The sequence below is a fragment of the Perognathus longimembris genome, unplaced genomic scaffold, assembly GCF_023159225.1.
Source record: "Perognathus longimembris pacificus isolate PPM17 unplaced genomic scaffold, ASM2315922v1 HiC_scaffold_5241, whole genome shotgun sequence".
NCBI classification, from domain to species: Eukaryota; Metazoa; Chordata; class Mammalia; order Rodentia; family Heteromyidae; genus Perognathus; species Perognathus longimembris.
This window is the reverse complement of record NW_025960647.1, coordinates 138551-159572: the sequence shown is the minus strand read 5'-3', so window position 1 is coordinate 159572 and position 21022 is coordinate 138551. Positions and strand designations below refer to the sequence as shown.

At 70.3% G+C, this 21022-nt stretch overlaps 1 protein-coding gene across 1 annotated transcript; it reads right to left on the bottom strand.

Annotated features, from left to right (window-relative positions):
* Window positions 1-3275: 3275 nt before the first annotated feature.
* Window positions 3276-19814, bottom strand: LOC125345041 (capping protein, Arp2/3 and myosin-I linker protein 3-like). Its single transcript, XM_048337293.1, is given in 42 exon segments — window positions 3276-3379; window positions 3480-3615; window positions 3617-3643; window positions 3722-3840; window positions 4999-5088; window positions 5182-5248; window positions 6355-6483; window positions 6687-6878; window positions 6880-7003; window positions 7604-7704; window positions 8582-8605; window positions 8607-8791; window positions 9125-9188; window positions 9466-9603; window positions 9757-9844; window positions 10416-10591; window positions 10995-11108; window positions 11218-11346; window positions 11458-11556; window positions 11644-11737; window positions 11855-11923; window positions 12032-12204; window positions 12331-12385; window positions 13340-13436; window positions 13535-13616; window positions 13967-14036; window positions 14126-14230; window positions 14840-14916; window positions 15356-15433; window positions 15548-15657; window positions 15798-15884; window positions 16019-16113; window positions 16562-16650; window positions 16729-16804; window positions 17019-17092; window positions 17192-17262; window positions 17455-17552; window positions 17726-17841; window positions 17956-18015; window positions 18150-18200; window positions 18426-18520; window positions 19693-19814. Coding segments are annotated over 42 exon segments (4068 nt in total). The 5' UTR covers window positions 19733-19814.
* Between the last annotated feature and the right edge of the window lie 1208 nt (window positions 19815-21022).

Sequence of the window (21022 nt, the reverse complement as noted above, 5' to 3'; positions counted from 1 at the left end):
TCCCCGCCTCCCCGGTTCCCACGCGCCTCGCAGCACCGGCACTGTCTCTTAGCGACAGGGTTTGGGGATCCACGGCCCCCTCCGCGCTGCCTGTGGATGCACGCCCCCCCCCCCCCGCCCCAGCTGTGGTACCCCGCCTGGGGCAGGAGCAGCCACCGTGCCCTGCCCAGTGCCGGCTGCCCAGCCGTCCATCTCTGCCTGTCCAGATCTCAGGGCGAGGCTCCTGGGTCCCCCGCTCTGCCTCCTGTGCCCTGGGGGGGGGGTCCGAGCGCCCCGCCCTCTGTCTGCCCCTCGGTCCTGGGTGCATCTGGAGAGGGCGTGACCGCCTGGGACTAACCTGCTTGGGGGGGGGGTGCCCTTTCTGGATAGGTGAGGGAGGGGTCTCCCGGGGGGGGGGGTGCCTTTCTGGATAGGTGAGGGAGGGTCTCCCCGGGGGGGTGCCTTTCTGGATAGGTGGGGGGTCTCTCGGGCAGCTACAGGTCTCCCCGTTTTGGTGGCTCCCCTCAGGCAGGGCGGGGCGGAGGTGGGGAGGAGCTGGGGCAGGGCTGGAAGCCCCTCCTGGGGGGCGAGGGGAGATGGAGCCGGGGGGGCCCGGGCGGACGCCGGCGGGGGGCCTCACCTGAGCTCGGTCGGGGGGCTCCTTCCTCCCCGCTCGGCCCTGGCCCCGAGCCCTCTGCCGCTCCAGCCGCTGGCGCCGGCGCCGGCTCCGGCTCTGCTGCTATTTATGGGGCCTGGATGGGGAGGGGTGGGGGGGGGCTGCAGCACCAGCTTCTCCCCCCCCCCCCCCCCCGCACAGACGGGCTGGGAGGGGAGAACGGGAGGGGCAGGGCCACCGCCTGAGAGCGAGCCACAGAGTGGGAGGAGGAGGAGGGCGGGCGGGCGGGGGGGGCTGGGGGGGCTGGGGGGGAGACCCCCCCCCCCCGGCACGGCGACACGGATCTCCCCCTCCACGCCACGCCCGCGGCCAGCACCGCCCCGGAGTCGCACACGCGGCCGCGTGCACACAGCCACGCTGACGGCCACACGCGCGCCCGCGACGCACAGGCTCACACGCGGCCCGACACACGGCCGGGCGCCGGCGCGTGAACTCGGTGACACCGCGGCGGCGACCGTGCCACGCGCGGCAGACACACCCGGGCTCCAGCAGGGTGCCGCCCGGCAGCACCCGCACCCCCTCGGCGTGGGGCCGCGCTTGTCACACACGCACACACACACTCACACACGCACACACACACACACTCACACACGCACACACACTCACACACACACACTCACACACGCACACACACACTCACACGCACACACACACTCACACACGCACACACACACACACTCACACACGCACACACACTCACACACGCACACACACACACTCACACACGCACACACACACACTCCTCACACACGCACACACACACTCACACACACGCACACACACTCACACACGCACACACACACTCACACACACTCACACACACACGCACACACACTCACACACACTCACACACACTCACACACACACACACACACACACACACTCACTCTCGCCAGCCCCGACTACAGCAGCGCGTTGATGCTCCTGTGCGTTCTCAAAGCCTGGCTCTGGGAATGGCGTCCGGTTCCCTGGTCCCCTTCTCTGCAGGGAGCTACGGGAAGGGCGCACAACGGCTAAGGCTGTCCAGGCTCGGGGGGGTGGGGGTGGGGGGGGGGTGGCAAGTGCCAAGGCGTCTTCCTGGGGCCACCGTGTACCCAACGCCGCCCCCCCCCCCAGTCTCACCCCATCTGGTCCCATCCCGGTGGGAGGGGCGGAGCCAGCGCGGAGCTAAGGAAGCAGACGTCAGTCATTCCCCGGTGGGGCCGGGGGGAAGCGGGCGGTCGCCTGCCGGCCACACGCGGAGCTATCCGGGCACCTGGTGACCTAGGATGAGCACCCGGGGACGTCGACGGGGACATCGCCACAGTCCCTCCGCCGTCAGGGTGGCGGGTGACTCCTCCGCCATGCCCGGGGCGCCAGGCACCAAAGGGCTGGCCCGGGTGACTCGTGCACAGCCTCTGCCCTTGGGGGAGGCAGGTGTCCATGCCACACACGCTCACACGGTGGACAGCTACGGGTGACAAACGCACGATGGCGGGGCTGCGTAAGGCACCGTGGGGGGCGCCAGGGCACAGGGGGGGGGGCGTCGGGAAAGGCGCCTCAGAAGGAAGTGCTCCTGATCAGGGGGTTCAGAGCCCGGGCAGTTCAGCTGAGGATGCTGGGGACGGGTGGGGGGGGGGGGGGTGACTGATTTAACCCTTGGTCTTCCAAGCTAGAGCCCTCCGGGTTGTCCTTCCTCAGCAGGTCCCTGGTCCCCCCATCCCCTGTTGGAGCCCCGTTCCTATCCTGGGGTGTGGCCCTCGTGTACCCCCCCCCCAGTGGTCAGCGCTAGGAGCAGGGGATGGGGGGCAGGCGTTGGGGGGGCTGGTGGCAGTGTTTGTGGGAGACAGCAGAGACCCCAGGCAGACAGTGGTTTTGTTTGTTTTTATTCTATACAAATGGGGAGACCCCCCCTCGTGGGGCGGAGGCGAGCCCCAGCCCCGAGGCTGTGTGCAGAGCACGGCTCCCCGCGGGCCACTCCCCGCCTCCCCGGGGGGGGCGGGGGCCGGGGAGCAGGGGCGGGCGGGGGCCGGGGGGAGCAGGGGCGGGCGGGGGGCCGAGTCCGGTGAGGCACGTGTCGCTGAAGGCTGGGGAGGGCGCTCCGCGGCGTCAGCCGGTGCCCGGCTCGCCGGCTCCTGTGGGTTCAAGTCCAGGGAGCCCTGTGTCCTCGGCAGGGACAGCGGCCGCCTAGCGTGGGGCTCCGCGACGGGCGGGCGGGGGGCGCAGCGGGGCGAGCGGACCCCCCTCCCTCCCCCCCCCCGCACCTGCGAGCTCAGGGGGCCGGCGAGGGGACCCCCCCTCCCTCCCCCCCCCACACCTGCGAGCTCAGGGGGGCCGGCGAGGGGACCCCCCCTCCCCCCCCCGCACCTGTGAGCTCAGGGGGCCGGCGAGGGGACCCCCCCCCGCACCTGCGAGCTCAGGGGGCCGGCGAGGGGACCCCCCCTCCCCCCCCCGCACCTGCGAGCTCAGGGGGCCGGCGAGGGGACCCCCCCTCCCTCCCCTCCCCCCCCGCACCTGCGAGCTCAGGGGGCCGGCGCGAGGGGGACCCCCCCTCCCTCCCCTCCCCCCCCCCGCACCTGCGAGCTCAGGGGGCCGGCGAGGGGACCCCCCTCCCTCCCCCCCCCCCCCCGCACCTGCGAGCTCAGGGGGCCCGCCTTCTGTCGGGCTCCAGTTTGTCGCAGGACTGTGCCCGGCGCGTCCGCTTGGGCTTCAGGGGGGCTGTCCGGCGGCCCGGGTCGGGGGGTCCTGAAATGACAGCCACGGCCAAGCTGGCAGATGAGGGGGGCCCGGCGGGCCGGGCTGCTGTGCGGTGCGGGCGCCGGGCTCCCGGGCCGGGCCGGCGGACCTGCGGCGGCGTCGGGCTCCTCGGGGTCCTGCGGGCCCGTCCCGGGCGGGGGCTGGCTGGCTCCGGGGGCGTCCTCCCTGCTCCCGGGCACCTGGGCGGCCTTCCGGCCCCTGGGGACGGCCACCGGCTTGGGGGGGTCGCGGGGCCGGAGGGGGGTCCTGCAGCTGGCAGAGGGGGGGAGACGCGGGTGGGTGGGCCTCCCGGCTCTGGGGGCGCGCCCGCCCGCACCCCCCGGCCTTCACCTTGGCGTTCCTCGCTGGCGCCGTCCTGTCGGGGAGCGGGGCCCGCTCCGCCTCCTCCTCTCCCTCCCGGGAGGCCGGGCTGGGGCTCGGGCAGCTGTGGTGGGGGGCGCTCTCTTCAGCTGGGGGACAGGAGACAGAAGCTACCGGAAGGGGCATCATGGCAGAACCCCTGCCCGGTTCTCTGCAGGCCAGGCCCTCCCCCCTCCTCCCCCTCCCGCCCGTCCTTGCCCCCCTCGGCCCCCGCGGCTCCCATTCCTGGCCTTGTGGGGTGGCCCTACGGTCGTTCCTTCTGTCCCGCGGGGAGGAGCCGGGACACGGGGCGGCCGCCCACCCGGGGCTTGGCCAAGCCCGCAGCCCGGCGTGGCCGGAAGCAACGAGAACGGCGGAAGGAAACCGGGTCCGCGTCTCGGGGCGTCCATGGGGCGCCTGGCCGCTCCCAGGTCACGAGGGAGGGGTGAAGCCCTTCGCTGGACACTCGGCCTGGTGCGTGGGGGGGGTGGGGGAGGGCGACTAGGGACTAGGGAGCCCCAGGCTGGCTGGCGCTGCCCTGGGACGGGGAGAGGGGCGGTAGGGGCCCCCGCCAGAGCTGCCTGCCCACCTCCTAGCTCCGTCCAGTCCTATGCTTTGGCCTAGTGTGTGTGTGCACGCGCGCGTGCACGCGTGTGTGCGTTGCGGGGAGATTGTCCCGGTCAGACTCTGTGGGTGTCATAGTCCAGGCCTTTGGGAACTTCGGTGACCGGCTTCATCTGAACCCCTCAGCGGCCAGGGCCCCATGCCTAGGGCCACCCTCCTCCCGTCCCCCCCTAGTCATGACACAAGAAAGTGGCCCGTGGGAGGCTCTGGGCTGCTGAGCAGGGCTCGCGCAGGCTCCGTCGGGGCGGCTTCCCGCTTGCAGAGGCCGGGAGCGGAAGCGGCCCTGGCGTCTCCCGCTTGCAGAGGCCGGGAGCGGAAGCGGCCCTGGCGTCTCCGCGCTGCCTGGCGGGGCCGCCTCACCCCTTGGGCGTCAGGTGCGGGGTCGGGCTTTCCCGGCGGAGGGAAGGCCTGCTTCTCCGCGGGGCAGGCGGCGAGCCGGGGTAGCACCTGCCAGGACCCGCCAGGACCCGTCCTCCCGCTCGCCAGCCCTCGCGAGCCCGCTTTTGCCCTGCGGAACTTCCCGTCTGGACAGGTGGATCTCCACCGCATCGGCCCCCGGCCGGCAAGCCCCCAGGGCGGGGGCGACGGCTTCGGTTTCTCTGGGAACCCGGGCGCACCCGAACCTTCCGCAGGGCTCCCCGTACCGATGTGCCACGTGGCCTCGGCCCGGCGCATGGTGCTGAAGCTGGGCTTGGTGCTCTGGGGTGGCGGAGGGGGCTTCCAGGCTCCGGGCCCTGCAGGGGGGAGGGGGTGTGAGCGTGGGAGGGAGGAGAGGAAAGGTGACCGCGGGGCGGCCCGGGAGAGAGGGGCCGGAGGAGCGTTCTCACCTGCGTCGTCCGAGGAGCGCCGCCTCTGCCAAGCCTGGGTGCTGTCCTCCAGGTCTGGGCCCGGGCCCTGCAAGGACGGCTGTCAGGTCAGGAGGAAAGTCCTCGCAAGGCTCTGCAGCTGCCAAGGGCTTTCTACTTAGCGTCTTGTGTCACTGGCATGTTACTAGTTCCTAGGTATGAGGACCATGGTTTTGAAAGAGTGGCATCTATACCACCCCAGGGGCGTGAGAAATAGCTTACACGCGTGAACATGCTATTTGCTCATCTATCCATCTATCTGTCTGTCTGTCTGTCTACCTACCCACCTACCTACCTATCACCTAGCGATCTGGTGCCAGTACTGGGCTTGAACTGAGTCTCTGAGCACCGTCCCTTAGCTATTTTTGCCCAAGTCTGGTGCTTTATCATTTGCAGCACAGGTCCCCCTCCCACTGCTGTCCTGGGGCTTGAACTCAGGGACATGGGGGTTATCCCTGAGCTTTTACGTGAGCACTCTATCACTTGAAGCACAGCTCCATTTCTGGCTTTTTTTTTTTTTTTTACTGGTTAATTAGAGATAAGAGTCTCATTAGCGTTCTTGCCCAGGCTGGCCTTGAACCTCGGTCTTCCGATCTCAGCCTCCTCCTGAGTAGCTAGGATTCCAGCAGTTGGCCGTTTTATCTTTGTACTTTTTGGAAACGTTTCACTGGAGATAAATGTCTCATGGAGTTTTCTGCCCGGGCTGGGTTCACATTGTGCTCCTCAGATCTCAGCCTTATTACAGGGAGGTATTTATTTTACAAGTAGTAGGAAAAATAAACGTTGCTCACAAAAAGCCCGTGGTTTTAAAGAAGCGTAATGCTTGGGCTCACGCTAAGTTTCAAAGGATGAGCAAGTGTAAGTAAGAATTTGTGTGAATGATAATAACTCAGGTAGCACACGGAGGAGGCAAAGGCCACGCGGCGACGGCCGTGCTCCAGCGGTCTGTGTGGCACGCGGGCAGCGGCGTCGGGCGGCGGCTGCGTGCTCCCTGCCGGGGCAGCAGCGGCGGGGCCGGGGGGGGGGGGGGGGGGGGGCAGCGGACGCGGCTGAGGCCGGGGCTCCAGGCGCAGGGAGAGGCGCGGGGCCCACAGCGCGGCCCGCGGGGCTTCCGCCCACCCGCCCGCCCGCCCGCCCGGACTCCCCTCCCCTCACCTCTCTTTTTCCGTCGAAGCTCCAGCCCTTGGCCCTTCCTAGGCCGGGAAGGGCCACGCCGGGGGCTCTGGGCGGCTGTGCGGTCCCAGGCGCCGGGCCCCCCTCCCCGGGCTCGGTCCCCTCGGCGGCCTGGAACGAGGCGCCTGGTTGCCAGTGGCCCCCGGGCAGCGGCGAGCGGCGGGGAGGCCCGGGCGCCAGCACGCTGTGCACCGTGGGGTTCTAGACTGACCGGGGGCGAGCGCCCCGAAGGCGGGGGTCTGCGATTCTCCCGTGGAGGCGGGGGTGGGCCCCGGGTGGGGCGGGAGAAGGGGGCCCGCGGTGCCCTCACGTACCGCCTTCCTGCGGAAGGAAGGCCCCCTGCTGCCGCCCAGCCCGGGCAGGAGGGCGCTCTCGTCCTCGGGGCTCCAGCAGGGAGAGGAGTTGTTGCCGAGGCTCGGGGGGTCCGGGCTGGGCGGGCTCTCCTGAGTCGGGGGCGGAGGGGGGGGTGGAGGGAGGAGGAGTCCGGCGGTGGGGGACCCCGGCCCCCCGGTCGCCTTTGAAGCTCCGTGGCCGGCGGAAGTGGAACAGGCCTCGCCGCCTCTTCTTCTGGAGCGGGGGCAGCGGGGGCTCCGCGAGGCCGGGCCGCACGGTCCTCAGCGTCCGAGGGTAGCTGCGGGGGGGGGGGGAGGGGGGCGAGTGGTAGGTGCACGCGGCCGGCACCCGCATCATCGGCCGTGGGGGGGCGGGCTCCTGGCGTGTACCTGCACCTCACCATCACCCGCTTCCTCCCGCTTGCTGATTCTTGGATCAGGGGGTCTTCCCACCCCCCGGTCACGAGCTTCCAGCAGCTTCTTTCTCCAGGAGGACTCTGTCTTTCCAGATCCCCTCCGTTCCCACCCCTGTCTCAGCCCCTCCAGTGGCTGAGCCCTTCCACAGCAGGCCCTCGGGTGCCGGCGCGGGACCCGACAAGGACCACCGCCCTCCAGGCCTCTCCCGTCGCCAGTCGACAACCTGCCCCCCCCCCCCCGCCTGCTACCCTTGCCGTGTCCACCCCCACGCCCCTGGCCCATGCCGCCTTCCTCGTGTCCAGCCATCCCGAAGAGATTTGGAAGCCATGGAGCTAAGGGCCTGACAGGAACTGTGGGGGGAATGTCCCTGAGACACGGGCTGGGGACGCGTCTGGAGAGTTCCCGGGAGGCGGGGAACACGGGCGCACCCCTCCGCGGGGCCTGGGGCGTGGTGACACTGGGAGCGGGCTCAGGGGCCCCACCTGGAACTTTCATCCATGACTCTTCGGCTGAAGAAGTCCTCCAGCCCCTCGTCCAGGCGGGTGGCCGTGCCGTTCCCCTGCCGCGCGCCGGGCAGGGGGGCCTGCGGGGAGGGGGTCCTGTGACTTCCTGTGAGGCTTTCTCCTTCGCACCTAATCCCACGGACACTCGGACTTCAGTCCAACAGGGCATCGGCTAAGCTCGGTGGCGCCTGGAGTCCCCTTCACCCAAATCGGGAAGCCGCTGCCGGCGGGGCCCGGGGGCTTACACCTCCAATCCCAGATACCCAGGAGACTGCAATCGGGACTAGGGGGCCCAGGCCAGCCTGGGCAGGTGCATCGGAGAGAGTCCTAAGTGGCAGAGTGCAAGCCATGAGTGGAAAAAGCTGGGTGAGGGTCTGAAGCTCTGAGTTCAAATCCAAGTATGAGTCTCTGTGTGGCAGTCCTTCCGTCCTCCCTCCCTCTCTCCCTCCCTTTGAGGGGGGGGTGTCCTCGTGGGCTTACGCAATCCTCCTGCCTCAGCTCCCAGAGTAGATGGGATTACAGGTGTACCTAGTCTGACTGGACAGAAAGTTCTTATTTCTTTGTTTTGTTTTTTTGGCCAGTCCTGGGGCTTGGACTCAGGGCCTGAGCACTGTCCCTGGCTTCTTCCCGCTCAAGGCTAGCACTCTGCCGCTTGAGCCACAGCGCCACTTCCGGCTTTTTTCTGTATATGTGGTGCTGGGGAATCGAACCCAGGGCTTCATGCATACGAGGCGAGCACTCTACCGCTAGGCCACATTCCCAGCCTGGAAGTTCTTATTTCTAACAAGGCTCAGCTCTCATGCAAGCGGATGGCCCCGCAGCTGTTGGATGGCTTGCCTGGCATCTCATCAACTTGCTGGATCTAGTGTGCTTGGCATTTGGGTCCTTAGAACGAGAACTCCTAGTTCTGGCACGGCTAAGGAAGGTTGGCTCTCATGCAGGGCTTCCGGGACTCACTGCGGGCCGGCCGGGTCCCGGGGGGGGTGGTCCTGGGGGGCCGGGGCCTCCCCTGCGTTTGGTGCCTCAGTTTATAGCCGTGAGTGGGCAGCTCGGACAGGCCTTCCCAGGAGCCGCCGGCCGTGGCCTGGCTGCCGCCGAGGCCCGAGAACCAGCCCGGGGGGACGCCCAGGCCGCTCAGCTGCGGCTCCATGTCCTGAGGGCTGCCGCCTGTGGCACCGTGACAGGCGCCAAACAACAACAGGATGGAGAGGCAGAGAAAAAAGACAGGGTTAAAGCAAAGCACGGGGGGGGGGGGAGGATGTGGCTTAGCACCGAGGGCTCGCCCAGCCGAGCACCCAGGAAGCCCTGGGTTCCATTCCTCAGCACCACGTAAACAGGGAAGGGGCGCTGTGGCCCAAGAGGGAGAGTGCTGGCCTTGAGCAAAAGGAAGCCAGGGGCAGTGCTCAGGCCCCGAGTTCAAGCCCCAGGACTGGCAAAAAAAGACAAAGGCAGAGGGACGGGTGAGCCTCGGAGCCGTCGGAGCCGAGGCTGGGGACTCACTGATGAAAGCGGACACGGGCCGGATCTTCCTGCATCGCTTCTGCTTTTTGATGGCCATGGTGTCCTGCAGAAACGGAGAGGAAGAGCAGGGCCGGGGCTCACCTGGAGCCCCCCCACTGCTCACGGAGGACCCCCGGCTTTCCCCTCACGTCCACCCTGCCTCTCCCTCGCCCTCGCCCTGTCCCGCCTCCACGGCTGGGGCACTGAAGCCAGGGGGCGGCTGGGTGGACTGGGGCGGAGGGAAGTCGAGCCAAGCGGGGTAGAGAGAGGAGTCCGGGGGCGTGGGGGGGACCGCGGGGCGCGCGCTCGGGGACGGGCCCCCGATGACGAGGGGCGCTCACGATGTTGGTCCCCAGCTCGTCATCGGTGGTCTCCTCGTGGTCGTGGTTCCGGCCTCGGCCTCGGGAGGACGGATCCTGCCCCTGGCCCGGTCCCCCGGGGGCGTCTGACAGCGTCCTCAGCTGGGTGAGGTGGCGAGCCTGCGTGCGGAAGGACGGGCAGGGCGCGGGCGGGGTTCCAGGGGACGCGCTGGCTTTCCCGGTGCTCGGGAGCGGGAGGGGCGGCTCTGGTGTGAGGGGCGCGCCGAGCCCCCCCCCGCCCCCCCGCCCCCCCCCCGGGGCCCGATGGCTCACCAGGCTCTTGTGCGAGTGGTACAGCTCCTGCAGGATCTCATCCACGATGGAGTTGGTCAGGTAGGTGACGACCGACAGCTTCACCTCGCTGTGGGCAAGAGCCGGGCCCTCAGCCAGCCCGCCGGGGGCGCGGCCGCCGCCCTCCTGGGCTCGGGTGCCCGGGGGTGAGGGAAGGGGCAGCGTGGCCGCTGCGGGGGCAGCTGAGGGCCGCCGCACCCCCGGCCCACGCACAGATTCCAGGAAGGGGAGGAGCGGAGGGGAGGAGCGGAGGGGAGCAGCCGGGCGGGGAGCCCAGTGGGCGCTCTAGGCACCCCGAGGTGCTGATCAGAAGGAAGCCAGCTCAAGCCTGGCTGCCCCCATCGCGGCAGGGGCCCCACATTTCCTTTGCTTTGGGCTGGAGGAACTCGGGGGGCAAGGGAGAGAGCCTATCTGTGCACCCGGCTCATGCTTTGCTTTGCCCACACGCACAGCCGGGCGTGTAGGGTGGGGCACGCGCGTGTGCCCCTAGCTGGTTTCTGCAGCAAAGCGCGGCGCCCGGGCTTTTAGGGAAAGGGCCAGTGCGGGCGTGCGTGAGCCAGGCTGCGCCGGGCCCGGACGCACCCCGTGTCGTGGAGTTTATTACTCACTGCCGGTGGCTCCCCGGCCCCCCTCCGACTCACTCCAGCTTGTTCTGGATGTCCTGCCCGGCCTGCTCCAGCAGCGCCCCTCGGATGAAGTTGCGGGGCACGGTGACGCGCTCGGCCACGTTGCTCAGCATCTTGTTGTGCCCCTCGGCCACCCGCATGGCCACCGGACACAGCTCCTGCGTCAGGCTGACCATGGACTCCAGGATCACCTGGTGCGGGGTTTGGGGGGGGAGGGATCCGCTCAGGACTGACCCCGCAGCAGAAGAGGGCCTCAGCCCCCCGTGGTGAAACCCAGGGGCCCTCAGGCTTGCCCACCTCGGGGGCCAGCGCGCCTCCCACCCTACCACAGACCCCAGAAAGGAGGATCGGCCCAGGGACCGGGAGCCAGAGACGGGAGGGAGCTCAGGGCTCAGGGTTCAAGGCTGAAGTCAGAACCACAACTGTTTTTGCAGTGCCCTGGCGGGGCGGGGGGGGGGGGGTATGGGTTGTCTCGGCTCTGCGCACGTCCTTCGTGGCCCCCAACCACCTCCCTGCTCCCGCTGCGGCTCGTGGCTCAGGACTTGGGCCGGCACTGGGCTCCGGCCCTGGCCCCCTCTCTCCCCCGGGACTTGCCTGCAGCTCTTTGTCCACCGCCTTGGACACCTCGCTGGCCACGGACTCAAGCCTCTGTCGCACCGGCCCGTCGTTGGCCAGCACGTGGCCCAGCTCGTAGAGGCTGGGAAACAGCTGGGAAGGGAAGGGTCGGCGTCGGGGCTGGGTTCCAGGGACGCACGGGGCGGGGCTGCCCCGAGCTGGCCGGGGGGGCCTCCCGGGGCTCGGCGGGGCGGGCGCTCACCGCCCGTGAGTTCTTGGCGTCCTTGATGAGGTCCCGCGCGTAGAGCAGCTCGTCCTGCACGGGCTCCAGCGGGCACAGCCGCAGGGCGCGCACCTCCTCCTGCACGCGCCCGCACAGCCGCTGCAGCATCTGGAGCCCAGGGCGGGGGGCGTCAGGGCGCCCTCGGGTCACCTGGCCCCTCCCCGGGGCCCCCCCCCCCACCCCGGGGGGCTCCGCCGCGGCCCGGAGGGCGACGTTTACTTGCTCGGCGCTGCTGGTCACCAGGCCCTGCTGCAGCCGGAACGCCTGCTCCTGGGGGCACGTCTGCGAGTGGTTGTTGCGCACCAGGCACCACTGGATCTGGGGACGAGGGAGCGGGTGGGCCGGGCCTGGCGGGGGGGGGGGGGGCGGCTGCCCTCGGCCCTCGGCCCCTCGCCCGCCCTCTACCTTCTGCCAGACGTCCTCGGTGCGCTCGGGCGCGCTGCGGTAGGCCTGCGAGATGTCGCTCACCGGGAAGGACATGAAGCGCAGCGTGTGGTTGCTGTGGGCGCAGGAGCGCGGCTGGGCGGGGCGGAGGGGGCCAGGCCCGGCCCGCCCCCCCGTGCCCCCTCCGCACAGGCCTGCGCCCCCGGCCAGGGCCGGGCCTGGCTCCGCTCACCTCTCCAGAGCCCTGGCGACGTCCAGGAAGCCCAGGGCGGAGGTGTTGTTCCGGTCCCACAGGATGGTTCTGGAAGGTGAGGGCCAGTCTGCCGCGGGGCTGGGGAGGCAGCCCTCGGGGGACCCCCCCCTTCCCCGGGCAATGAGGGTGACGCGCGTGGGCCGGGCCGGGCCTCACCGGAGGGAGGAGTTTATCTGCAGGGCCTTGGACAGCATCTTGGCCCCGATGTCCTCCATGCCGTTGCCGCTCAGGTCCACCTTGGCCAGGCACGTGTTGCTGCCCAGGGCGTTGATGAGGATGCTGGTGCGCAGCTTCAGCCGGGAGTCGGCCACAGACAGGGACTGCAGGGACTGCGTGGGGGTGGGTGGGTGTAGCCCCCTCCCCCCCTCAGGGCCGGCCAGCCCTTCCCCAGGGCACCCTCCCCCTCCCCCTCCCCACCCACCCCACCGGCCAGCCCTTCCCAGGCCAACACTCACACAGTCCTCCTCCTGGATCATCTGCACCAGCTTGTGGAGGATCTCCTCCAGGGTCCTGTGAGGAGGGAGGGAGGGGGAGGGGGAGGAGAGGGGGAGGCTTAGAGCAGGAGCGGGGAGGGGAGAGGGGAGAGGGGCAATGCTTTGGGAAAGGTGGTCAGAGGCGAGACAGTGAGTGTGTAGGATGGATGAACGATGGGGTGACAGTCTGTGATGTGTGTGTGCCTGCGTGTGTGTGCGTGTGTGTATACATCACAGTGAGCCAATAGGGTGGGTGAATGATTGACAAGATGACAGTCTGTGAAGTGTGTGTGTAATACAGGGAGCCAGTAGGATGGATGAATGATTGATAGGGCGATGGTCTGTGAAGTGTGTGTGTGTGTGTGTGTGTGTGTGTGTGTGTGTGTGTAGTACAGGGAGCCAGTAGGATGGATGAATGATTGATAGGGCGACGGTCTGTGAAGTCTGTGTGTGTAATACAGTGAGCTGGTAGGATGGATGAATGATTGGTTGATAGGGTGACGGTCTGTGAAGTGTGTGTGTGTGTGCGTGTGTAATACAGGGAGCCGTAGGATGGATGAATGATAGGGCAATGGTGTGTGAAGTGTGTGTGTGCGCGTGTGTGTGTAATACAGGGAGCCAGTAGGACGGGTGAATGATTGGTTGATAGGGTGACGGTCTGTGAAGTGTGTGTGTGTGTAACACACGGAGCTGGTAGGACGGGTGAATGATTGGTTGATAGGGCGACGGTCTGTGAACTGTGTGTGTGTGTGTGTGTAACACACGGAGCCGGTAGGACGGGTGAATGATTGGTTGACAGGGTGACGGTCTGTGAACTGTGTGTGTGTGTGTAATACAGGGAGCCGGTAGGACGGGTGAATGATTGGTTGACAGGGTGACGGTCTGTGAACTGTGTGCGTGTGTGTGTGTGTGTAACACACGGAGCTGGTAGGACGGGTGAATGATTGGTTGATAGGGTGACGGTCTGTGAAGTGGGGGGAGGGTTGCTCACTTGGCCTTGACATTGAAGTTCTTGCCCAGAAACAGGTGCTTGAGGGACTTGTTCTTGCCCAGCGCGGGCACCAGGGTCAGGAGGTCGGAGTCGAACCCTGGTCAGGAAATGGGAACATCCGGGCCTCGAGGCCTGAGACTTCACACCATCTCCTCAGGGCTTCTTCCCCACGTTCCAGGGGCTGCCCCCACTCACCGTTGTCCGACAGATCCAGGCTGCCCACACAAGTCACGGTCCCCAGCTGCTCCTGCAGGGCCTGCGCCCCTGCCGAGCGGAGCTGCAGGGACAGGGGTGGGGGGGGGACCGGGGTAAACGGAGGGCGCGGGCTGGGCATTTCCAACCCCGATCTCAAGGTCACACCGGGGCTCGGGTGTCAAATCGCGGAGGCCCTGTCACCTCCAGCCAGCCAGACGGCCTGCTGCCGCCCTCTGCTGGCGGCCGGGCGACTCGCAGCTAAAGCTCGGCCCGAGAGCCCGGATCTCAACGTGAAGGCCCCTCAGGGGGAGGGAGGGCGGCCTGGGCCGAGGGGTGTGTGGGGGGGGTGGGGGTGGGCGGGAGGCGGGGGCGGCCAGGGGCCGGGGGCGGCCAGGGGCCCGGGGCGGGCGGGGGGCGGCGCCCGGAGCTCACTTCGCAGCTGCTGAGGTCCAGGTGCAGGTCGCTGAGGTGGCTGTTGAGGGAGAGGCCCTGCAGCAGCGCCCTGCGGGGCGGGCGGGCACACACCGCGCGTGAGGCCCCGCCCCGGCCCCCGCGGCGCCCCGGGCGCCCCCAACCCTGCACCCACCCGACCTCAGGGCCTCCAGGGGCAGCCGCGTGGAGGACAGGCTGACGTGGCTCAAGGTGTAGGCGCTGCTGAAGAACTGCTTGAAGGCCGGCGGGGCCTCCCGGCCTTTCCTGTGGAGATCCCCGAGGTCAGCGTGGGGGGTGGATGGGGGTGGCCACCTCGCGCCCCGTCCCTCCCCGCCCCTCCCCGCCCCTCCCGTCCCAACTATGGGAGGGCGTGGCCAGCAGGGCCCCGCCCCGCCTGTGGGAGGGCGTGGCCAGCACGGGGCCCGCCCCTCCTGTGGGAGGGCGTGGCCAGCACGGGGCCCGCCCCTCCTGTGGGGGAGTGGCCGGCACGGGGCCCGCCCCTCCTGTGGGGGAGTGGCCAGCCGTGCCCCGCCCCTCTGGTGGGGGGGAGTGGCCGGCACGGGCCCCGCCCCTCCAGTGGGGGGAGTGGCCAGCCGTGCCCCGCCCCTCCGGTGGGCGGAGTGGCCGGCACGGGCCCCGCCCCTCCCGCCTGTGGGAGGGGAGTGGCCAGCACGGGGCCCGCCCCTCCTGCGGGGGGAGGGGCCAGCCGTGCCCCACCCCTCCAGTGGGGGGAGTGGCCGGCACGGGCCCCGCCCCTCCAGTGGGGGGAGTGGCCAGCCGTGCCCCGCCCCTCCGGTGGGGGGAGTGGCCAGCAGTGCCCCGCCCCTCCGGTGGGGGGAGTGGCCGGCACGGGCCCCGCCCCTCCCGCCTCACCTGTGGGAGCAGCTGTTGCGAGCCAGGTTGAGGTAGGTGAGGTGGGCGCAGCAGCCGTGGAGGAGGGCACCCAGAAGCTGTGGGGAGACACGGTGGGCGTCGGAGGGGCTGGCAAGGTGGGGGCCAAACGCCCTCCTCTCCCTCCCTCTGCGAGAGCCGCGGACTCGGTGGAGCCTCCGGTTCTCCTGGGTGGAGGGGCGTCCACCCCGTGCCTGGCCGCCACAGGGGCAGCGCTCGGGCAGTGTGGATCTACAGCGGGGGGCGTCCCGGCTCGAGCCGAGGGGACGCACCCGTTCCCGCCCGTGGGGGCGGCGCTGTGCCGAGTGGCAGAGCGGGAGGTGCCCTGAGGCCCGGCCTTTAGGGTCCCCTTCACCTCGCGTCGGGCACGAGCTAGGGTGGCCAAACCCGCGCCCATCCCAAGCTCCGCGCCCCTGCCCCCTGCGGGCGGGGGGCTGAGGGAGCCCACCCGCGCCCCCTCGAGCTTCGGCCTGGCTCCTGCCCTCACTAACCCCTCACCAAGTCAACCGCACAGTCCGTCCCCGAGAGGTCCAGATGCACCAAGGCATTGGGCTGGGCCAGGAAGCTGTAGAGGGCCTGGAGGGAGGACGAGCAATCCGCTAGCAGAGGGGGTGGCAGGGTCTCCACACCCCTAAGGGGGGGGGAGACTCCAGGGCCCGCGTGGGAAAGGGGCTGCGTCCAGGGACTCACGCTGGCCTCGTCGGTGGCGAGCAGCCCGGGGTTCTTGCTCAGGTCCAGGTACCGGAGGGAGCTGGCGAAGGCTGGGTTGGCTCCGAAGGTTTGGCCCAGCGCCTGGAGCCCTAAGCACAGCGGGCACTGGGCTGGGTGAGCCGCGGCCCCCCTCTTCCCCTCCGCATGGGATCCTCCCCTGGACTGCGGGCGCGGTGTGTGCGGGCCCCGAGGGGCGCGGGCCGGAGGTCGGGGGTGCTGGTGTGAGTACCTCGAGGGGAGATGGCCGTCTTGGCCAGGCAGAGCTTGGTGAGGCCGGTGGGGAAGCAGAGGAGCTGCTGGCTCAGACTGAGGAAACCTGAGGAGCGGCGCGGACAGGCCAGTGAGCGGCTGCGCTGGGGACGGGGCGCCCACGAGGGGAGGGTTCAAGTGGGGCGCAGGCCGGGGGGCGGCGGATGGAGGCGCTGGGGACGGGTTCCGGCCGGGGCTCACCCTTGTCCTCGACGGGGTTGTGGGACAGAGTGAGGGCGTGCAGCACACAGCTCCCGTTCTCCCCAAACACCCCGGCCAGCTTCTGCACAAAGTCCCTTCAGGGAAGGGGAGGAAGGGTTTGTCCTGAGCGCAGCCCCGGGCCCGGCCCCTGGCCTTCCCTTGCTTTTCTCTCTGCCTGCCCGGCTGGGGCGGCGGGGCCCGGGGCCCTCACGGTGGGTGAGGGGTTCGGGGGCTGCCAGGCCGGGCCACCTCTCTGCCGTCGCTGGGAAGGGGTGCCGAGACCCAGCCCAGCATGCAGCCGCCCCAGACCGTGGACGGCAGGAGGGGCGGGGCGCTGGGGGGAGTGGAGAGCGGCCGGGGCGCGGGGCCACCGCGGAGCTGAGGCGTGAGCCTGGCTCGACTACCGGCCCTCAGCCTCCTCTCTAGAGAGAGGGACTAGATGACCAAGTTCGGGGACCCACGGCACGCGCTGACGTTCTAGAACCCCCCGGCCACACGCTCCGCGAAGGGGGCGCCCCTGCCCACAGCGGGGGCCGGCCTCACGTCTTCAGTCCGGCGTTCTCCAGCACGAGCTCTTCCAGGCTCCCCGACTTGCTCAGGGTATGTAGCACCTGTTCTAGCACTTCTGAGCCCTGAGGACACGGGGGTCCCGCGGTCAGGAGCCAGGGAGGCCCCTGCTCCGCCCGCCCCCAGCCCCTCCCCCTTCTCACCAGCCGCAGGTCTTTGCAGTACAGTTTGGTGAACCACTGGTTGTAGGCCAGGGCCGCTACCATGAGGGCCAGGTCTCTGTGGGGATGGTGAAGGGGACAGGAAGTGGAAAGCAGGGAGCTGGGACAGGAAGTAAGGGAGCAGGGATGGGCTGACCGGGCTGGGGCAGGCCACGTGGCGGGGGGGGGGGGGTGAGGTGGGCCGTGGGCGGGACCTCGAGGGGGAGGTTGGGAGGCGCCGGGGTCGGGCTGAGGCTGGGGGCCGCAGGGCCGAGCGTGCCCAGCGTGTTTACCGGCTCTCGAGGTGGCTGAAGTCCATAAGATTGAACTCGCGGTTGTCCTCAGCGTGGTAGATGGTGTCCACGTCCTTGGAGAGATGCGACGGGCTCGTGCCCCCTCCCCTTCCTTTCCCGCCCACCGCCCCCGGGTCCCCGCCCTCCCCGCCACCCCCCCCAGCCCAACATACCCACTGCACCTCCTCCCGACAGTGCAGCCCGTTGTAGTCGCACAGGGCGGCGTAGGTCTCGGAGAAGCCACCTGTGGGGCAGGCAGGTTGGCTTCGCGAAGGAGGCTTGGGATTCAAGGCACGGGCGGGTCACGGCCTACGCCGCCCCCTAGGGCCCTGTTATCCATGCACTGCCTGAGACCCGAGGGCGGTGTGGCCCCCCCGCCCCCGCACAGGGCCGCGTGGGGCAATGGCCCACCTTCCTTAGGTCTACCCCTGCTCACCACACACACTGTGAGTGGTAGATGTGGAAGTCTCAGAGTTGGGGGACGTGTCTCGGGGCCCCTCTGGGGTGTCTGCATTCCCACGCCGGATCAAACACCTGGGAGGATGCACAAATCACCCGAGAGATGGGTGGCAAGAGGTGTTCAACTCTTCCCCCGTTATTTCTAGGGACCTAGAAGGTCTCCAGAAAAGAGCAGGAGGAGACACACTGCTTCCTGTGCCCGGGGACAGGGACGGTCGTCCCTGGGGAGACCCTAGTCTGCCACTCACCCCGGGCCGGGGCAGACCTTGGAGAGGGCAGAGCTCACGTGCCGCGTCACCTGGTCCACACTCTCAGCTGACGGCAGCCGCATGCTCACCACGCCACGCTCCGTCTCCACCAAGACCTGGGGGGCGGGGGAGGGGAGAACCGGGCAGCTCAGAGGCGCCGCTCCCCTCCAGCCGGGACCGGGCGGCGTGGCGGGCGCCCCTCCCCTCCAGCCGGCCCCGCGCTCGCTCACCTGGTTCTGACTGAGCGTGTTGAAGGCACGGATCTCCAGGACATTGAAGGAGCTCTCCACCTGGAGGGGGGGAGACGCGGAGCTGGTGAGGGCGCGGCGAGGGGGGCACGCCAGGGAGGAGACGGGGACACGCCAGGGAGGAGACGGGGGGGGGGGGCACGCCAGGGATCCTCCCGTTCCTCAGTCCGACTCACCTTGGCAGGAACTTTAAGGGGGAAGAGGTGGAGGCGCCAGGAGGTCAGGGCCTGAGGAGGAGAGCAAAGGGAGGTCGCGGCAGTCCAGCCCCGGTGCCCTTGCCCTCTTTCAGTCCCCCCAAGTATGGCGCGGGGACCTGGCTTTGGCTGGCGTGCCTCCTCTCTCCTGCCCCGGCCTCAGATCCTGGACGCCCCCCCCCCATTTCTTCTGCCCACCTCCCTGGAGCCCAGGGGCTCTCCCCACCGACACCCTCTCCCCCACACCAGCCCCCTCACCAGCACTCGGTCCTCAAACTTCTTGGGTTTGGTCTCCAGCTTCACACGGTGTTGTTGGAGAACGGCTCCCTGGCTCAGGCACCTCCGGATGCTGTCTGCGGGCAGGCGGGTCCCCGATCAGCTGCCCTTTCCCCGGCCACCCCCTTCCCCAGGAGGCTCCAAGTTAGAGGAAGGGTGGGCGGGGGAAAGTAGGGCTGAAGAGGTACAGGACAGACTTTCTGAATAGAGAGAACTCGGCTTCCTGAGGGCCCCGAGTCAAAGGACAGTTGCGGAGTGGCACTGTCTAGGGGAGGGTGTCTTACACTTGGAGGTGTAAAGGATTTCCCAGCCCATGCGCTACAACAGCCACCAGCGTGTACACAGTGAGTCAGTGTGTAGCGTGTAGGAGTGTCCCCCGACTGTGGGCTCAGTGTCCTGGGTGTGAGTCTGCCTTTACTATGAGGATGCCAAGAGCCTGCGCGTGGCACTGGTGTTGATGGAGAAGTGTGAATGAACGTGCTGGCTTTGGCTGTGAAAGGAGCATAGTGCCAGACAGCTCCTGTGTGGGGGGGGTAGGAGGGGTGTGTGGAGCGGGGGGGGGGGGTCTGGGGAGCAGGGGAAGGGTTTCTGTTACAATGAGCTCCACGTCCATCTGCTGGCGATGCCTCCCGGGTACCCTGCAGCTGCGTGTGTGCCGGGGAGTGCAGCGTCTAACGCCGCCGCGTCCACACGCGCCTCACGCCCGTGTCCTGCGCGCGTGCAGGTGTGGGAATCGCCCGAGTGCCGCATGGCTGGGCACCCTTGAGCGCCGGCTCCCCGCCGCCCCCCTCCGCGGGGTCGGGGCTGTGGCCGCGCCGCGGGGAGGGGCCGGCTCCGAGGCCTGGGGGTGCGGGCGGCGGGCCGGGAAGGGGAAGGGGAAGGGGGCAGGCCGGGGTGCGGGCCGGGGAAGGAGCCGCCGCGGGGCTGCCCTCCGTCCGGGCCTCGGCTCGGCTCCCCCCCCCCCCGACCCCCCGCCCCGGGGGCTCCGGGGCCGGGCGGGGCGGAGCGGAGGGAGGGGAGAGCGCGGTCAGGACCAGGGGCAGCTCCCCGTGCGCGGCGGCCCGGCCCGGCCCCGCCCGGCCGGGGTGGACGCCGGGACTCCCGAGGGGAGCCGGGGGCGCCGCGCCGGTCCCCGGGAGCGGGCCGGGCGGGGCGGGGCGGGGCGCCGGAGGGGCGGGAGGCAGAGCCCCGGGTCCGAGGGGGGCTCCCGGACGGCGCGTCCCGGACGCCAGGGCGACCTCGTCCGTACCTTGCAGCTCGCGGGTGAGCTCCGCGCCGGCTTTGGCCATGGCGGCCGCTGTCGCTGCCGCCGCCGAGGAGCCGCCGCCGCCGCCCGAGAGCCGCGGCACATGCTCGTCCCGGCTCCGGCGGGCCCCGGCGCCGAGCGCTGCAGCAGCGGCCGAGCCCGCTCCGGTCCCGGGCGGCTGCGCGAGCGCCCTCGCCCCGCCCCGCGCCCGCCCCGCGCCGGCCCCGCCCCGCCCGGGGAGGCGCCGGCCTGCGCATGCGCCGCGCCGGACCGGACCGCGGGAGCCCGCGCGCTCGGGAGAAGCGGCGCGCTCGGGGACGGGAGGGAGGCGCGCTCGGGAGAGGCCGCGCGCTTGGAGAGGCCGCGCGCTCGGGGGTGGGGTGGGGGGCGCTCGGGAGAGGCCGCGCGCTCGGGGACGGGAGGGAGGCGCGCTCGGGAGAGGCCGCGCGCTCGGGGACGGGAGGGAGGCGCGCTCGGGAGAGGCCGCGCGCTTGGAGAGGCCGCGCGCTCGGGGGTGGGGTGGGGGGCGCTCGGGAGAGGCGGCGCGCTCGGGGACGGGAGGGAGGCGCGCTCGGGAGAGGCCGCGCGCTTGGAGAGGCCGCGCGCTCGGGGACGGGAGGGAGGCGCGCTCGGGGTGGGGGGGCGCGCTGGGCCTTACACTCAGGAGAGGCCACGCTCTGGGGGGGGCCGTGCGCTCGGGTGGGGGCGCGCGCAGGAGAGGCCGCGCTCTGGGGGGGGGCGCGTTCGGGGAGCCGTGCGCTCGGGTGGGGGGGCGCGCGCTCAGGAGAGGCCACGCTCGGGGGGGGGGGCTGCGCTCGGGTGAGGGGTGCGCTCAGGAGAGGCCGCGTGCTGTGGGGGGCGCGCTCAGGAGAGGCCGCGCGCCCGTGACACTCCGCGCGCCCCGAGACCCTGAGCGCTCCGCCGACCCCGCCCGTGGGCCGCCAGCGTCCGGCCGCCTGGGGGGGGGCGGGGGTGGTCGCTCCTGCTGGCCCGGGAGCGCTGGGCGGAGCCCCCACGGCTTTCTTAGGGGACTGGGCTCCCCGCCCCGGTCGTCCTCGCGGGCCCTCGCGGGTCTCTCCCGCGCCCGGCGCGCGTCTAGCTCATCCCCGCCTGACCCCGGAGTGAACCCGCCACCAAGGACGGGGCTGGGGAGGGAGGGGCTCGGGAACCTGCCAGGCGGGGCTGGGGAGGGGGGGACCCGCCAAGGACGGGGCTGGGGAGGGGCTCGGGAACCCACCACCAAGGACGTGAGGGGGGGCAGCGGATCCCGGGCAGTCGTCCCCTCTCCGTGCGCGTGCCCGGCCCGGGGATCCCCGCGGCGTCCTCGGGCCCG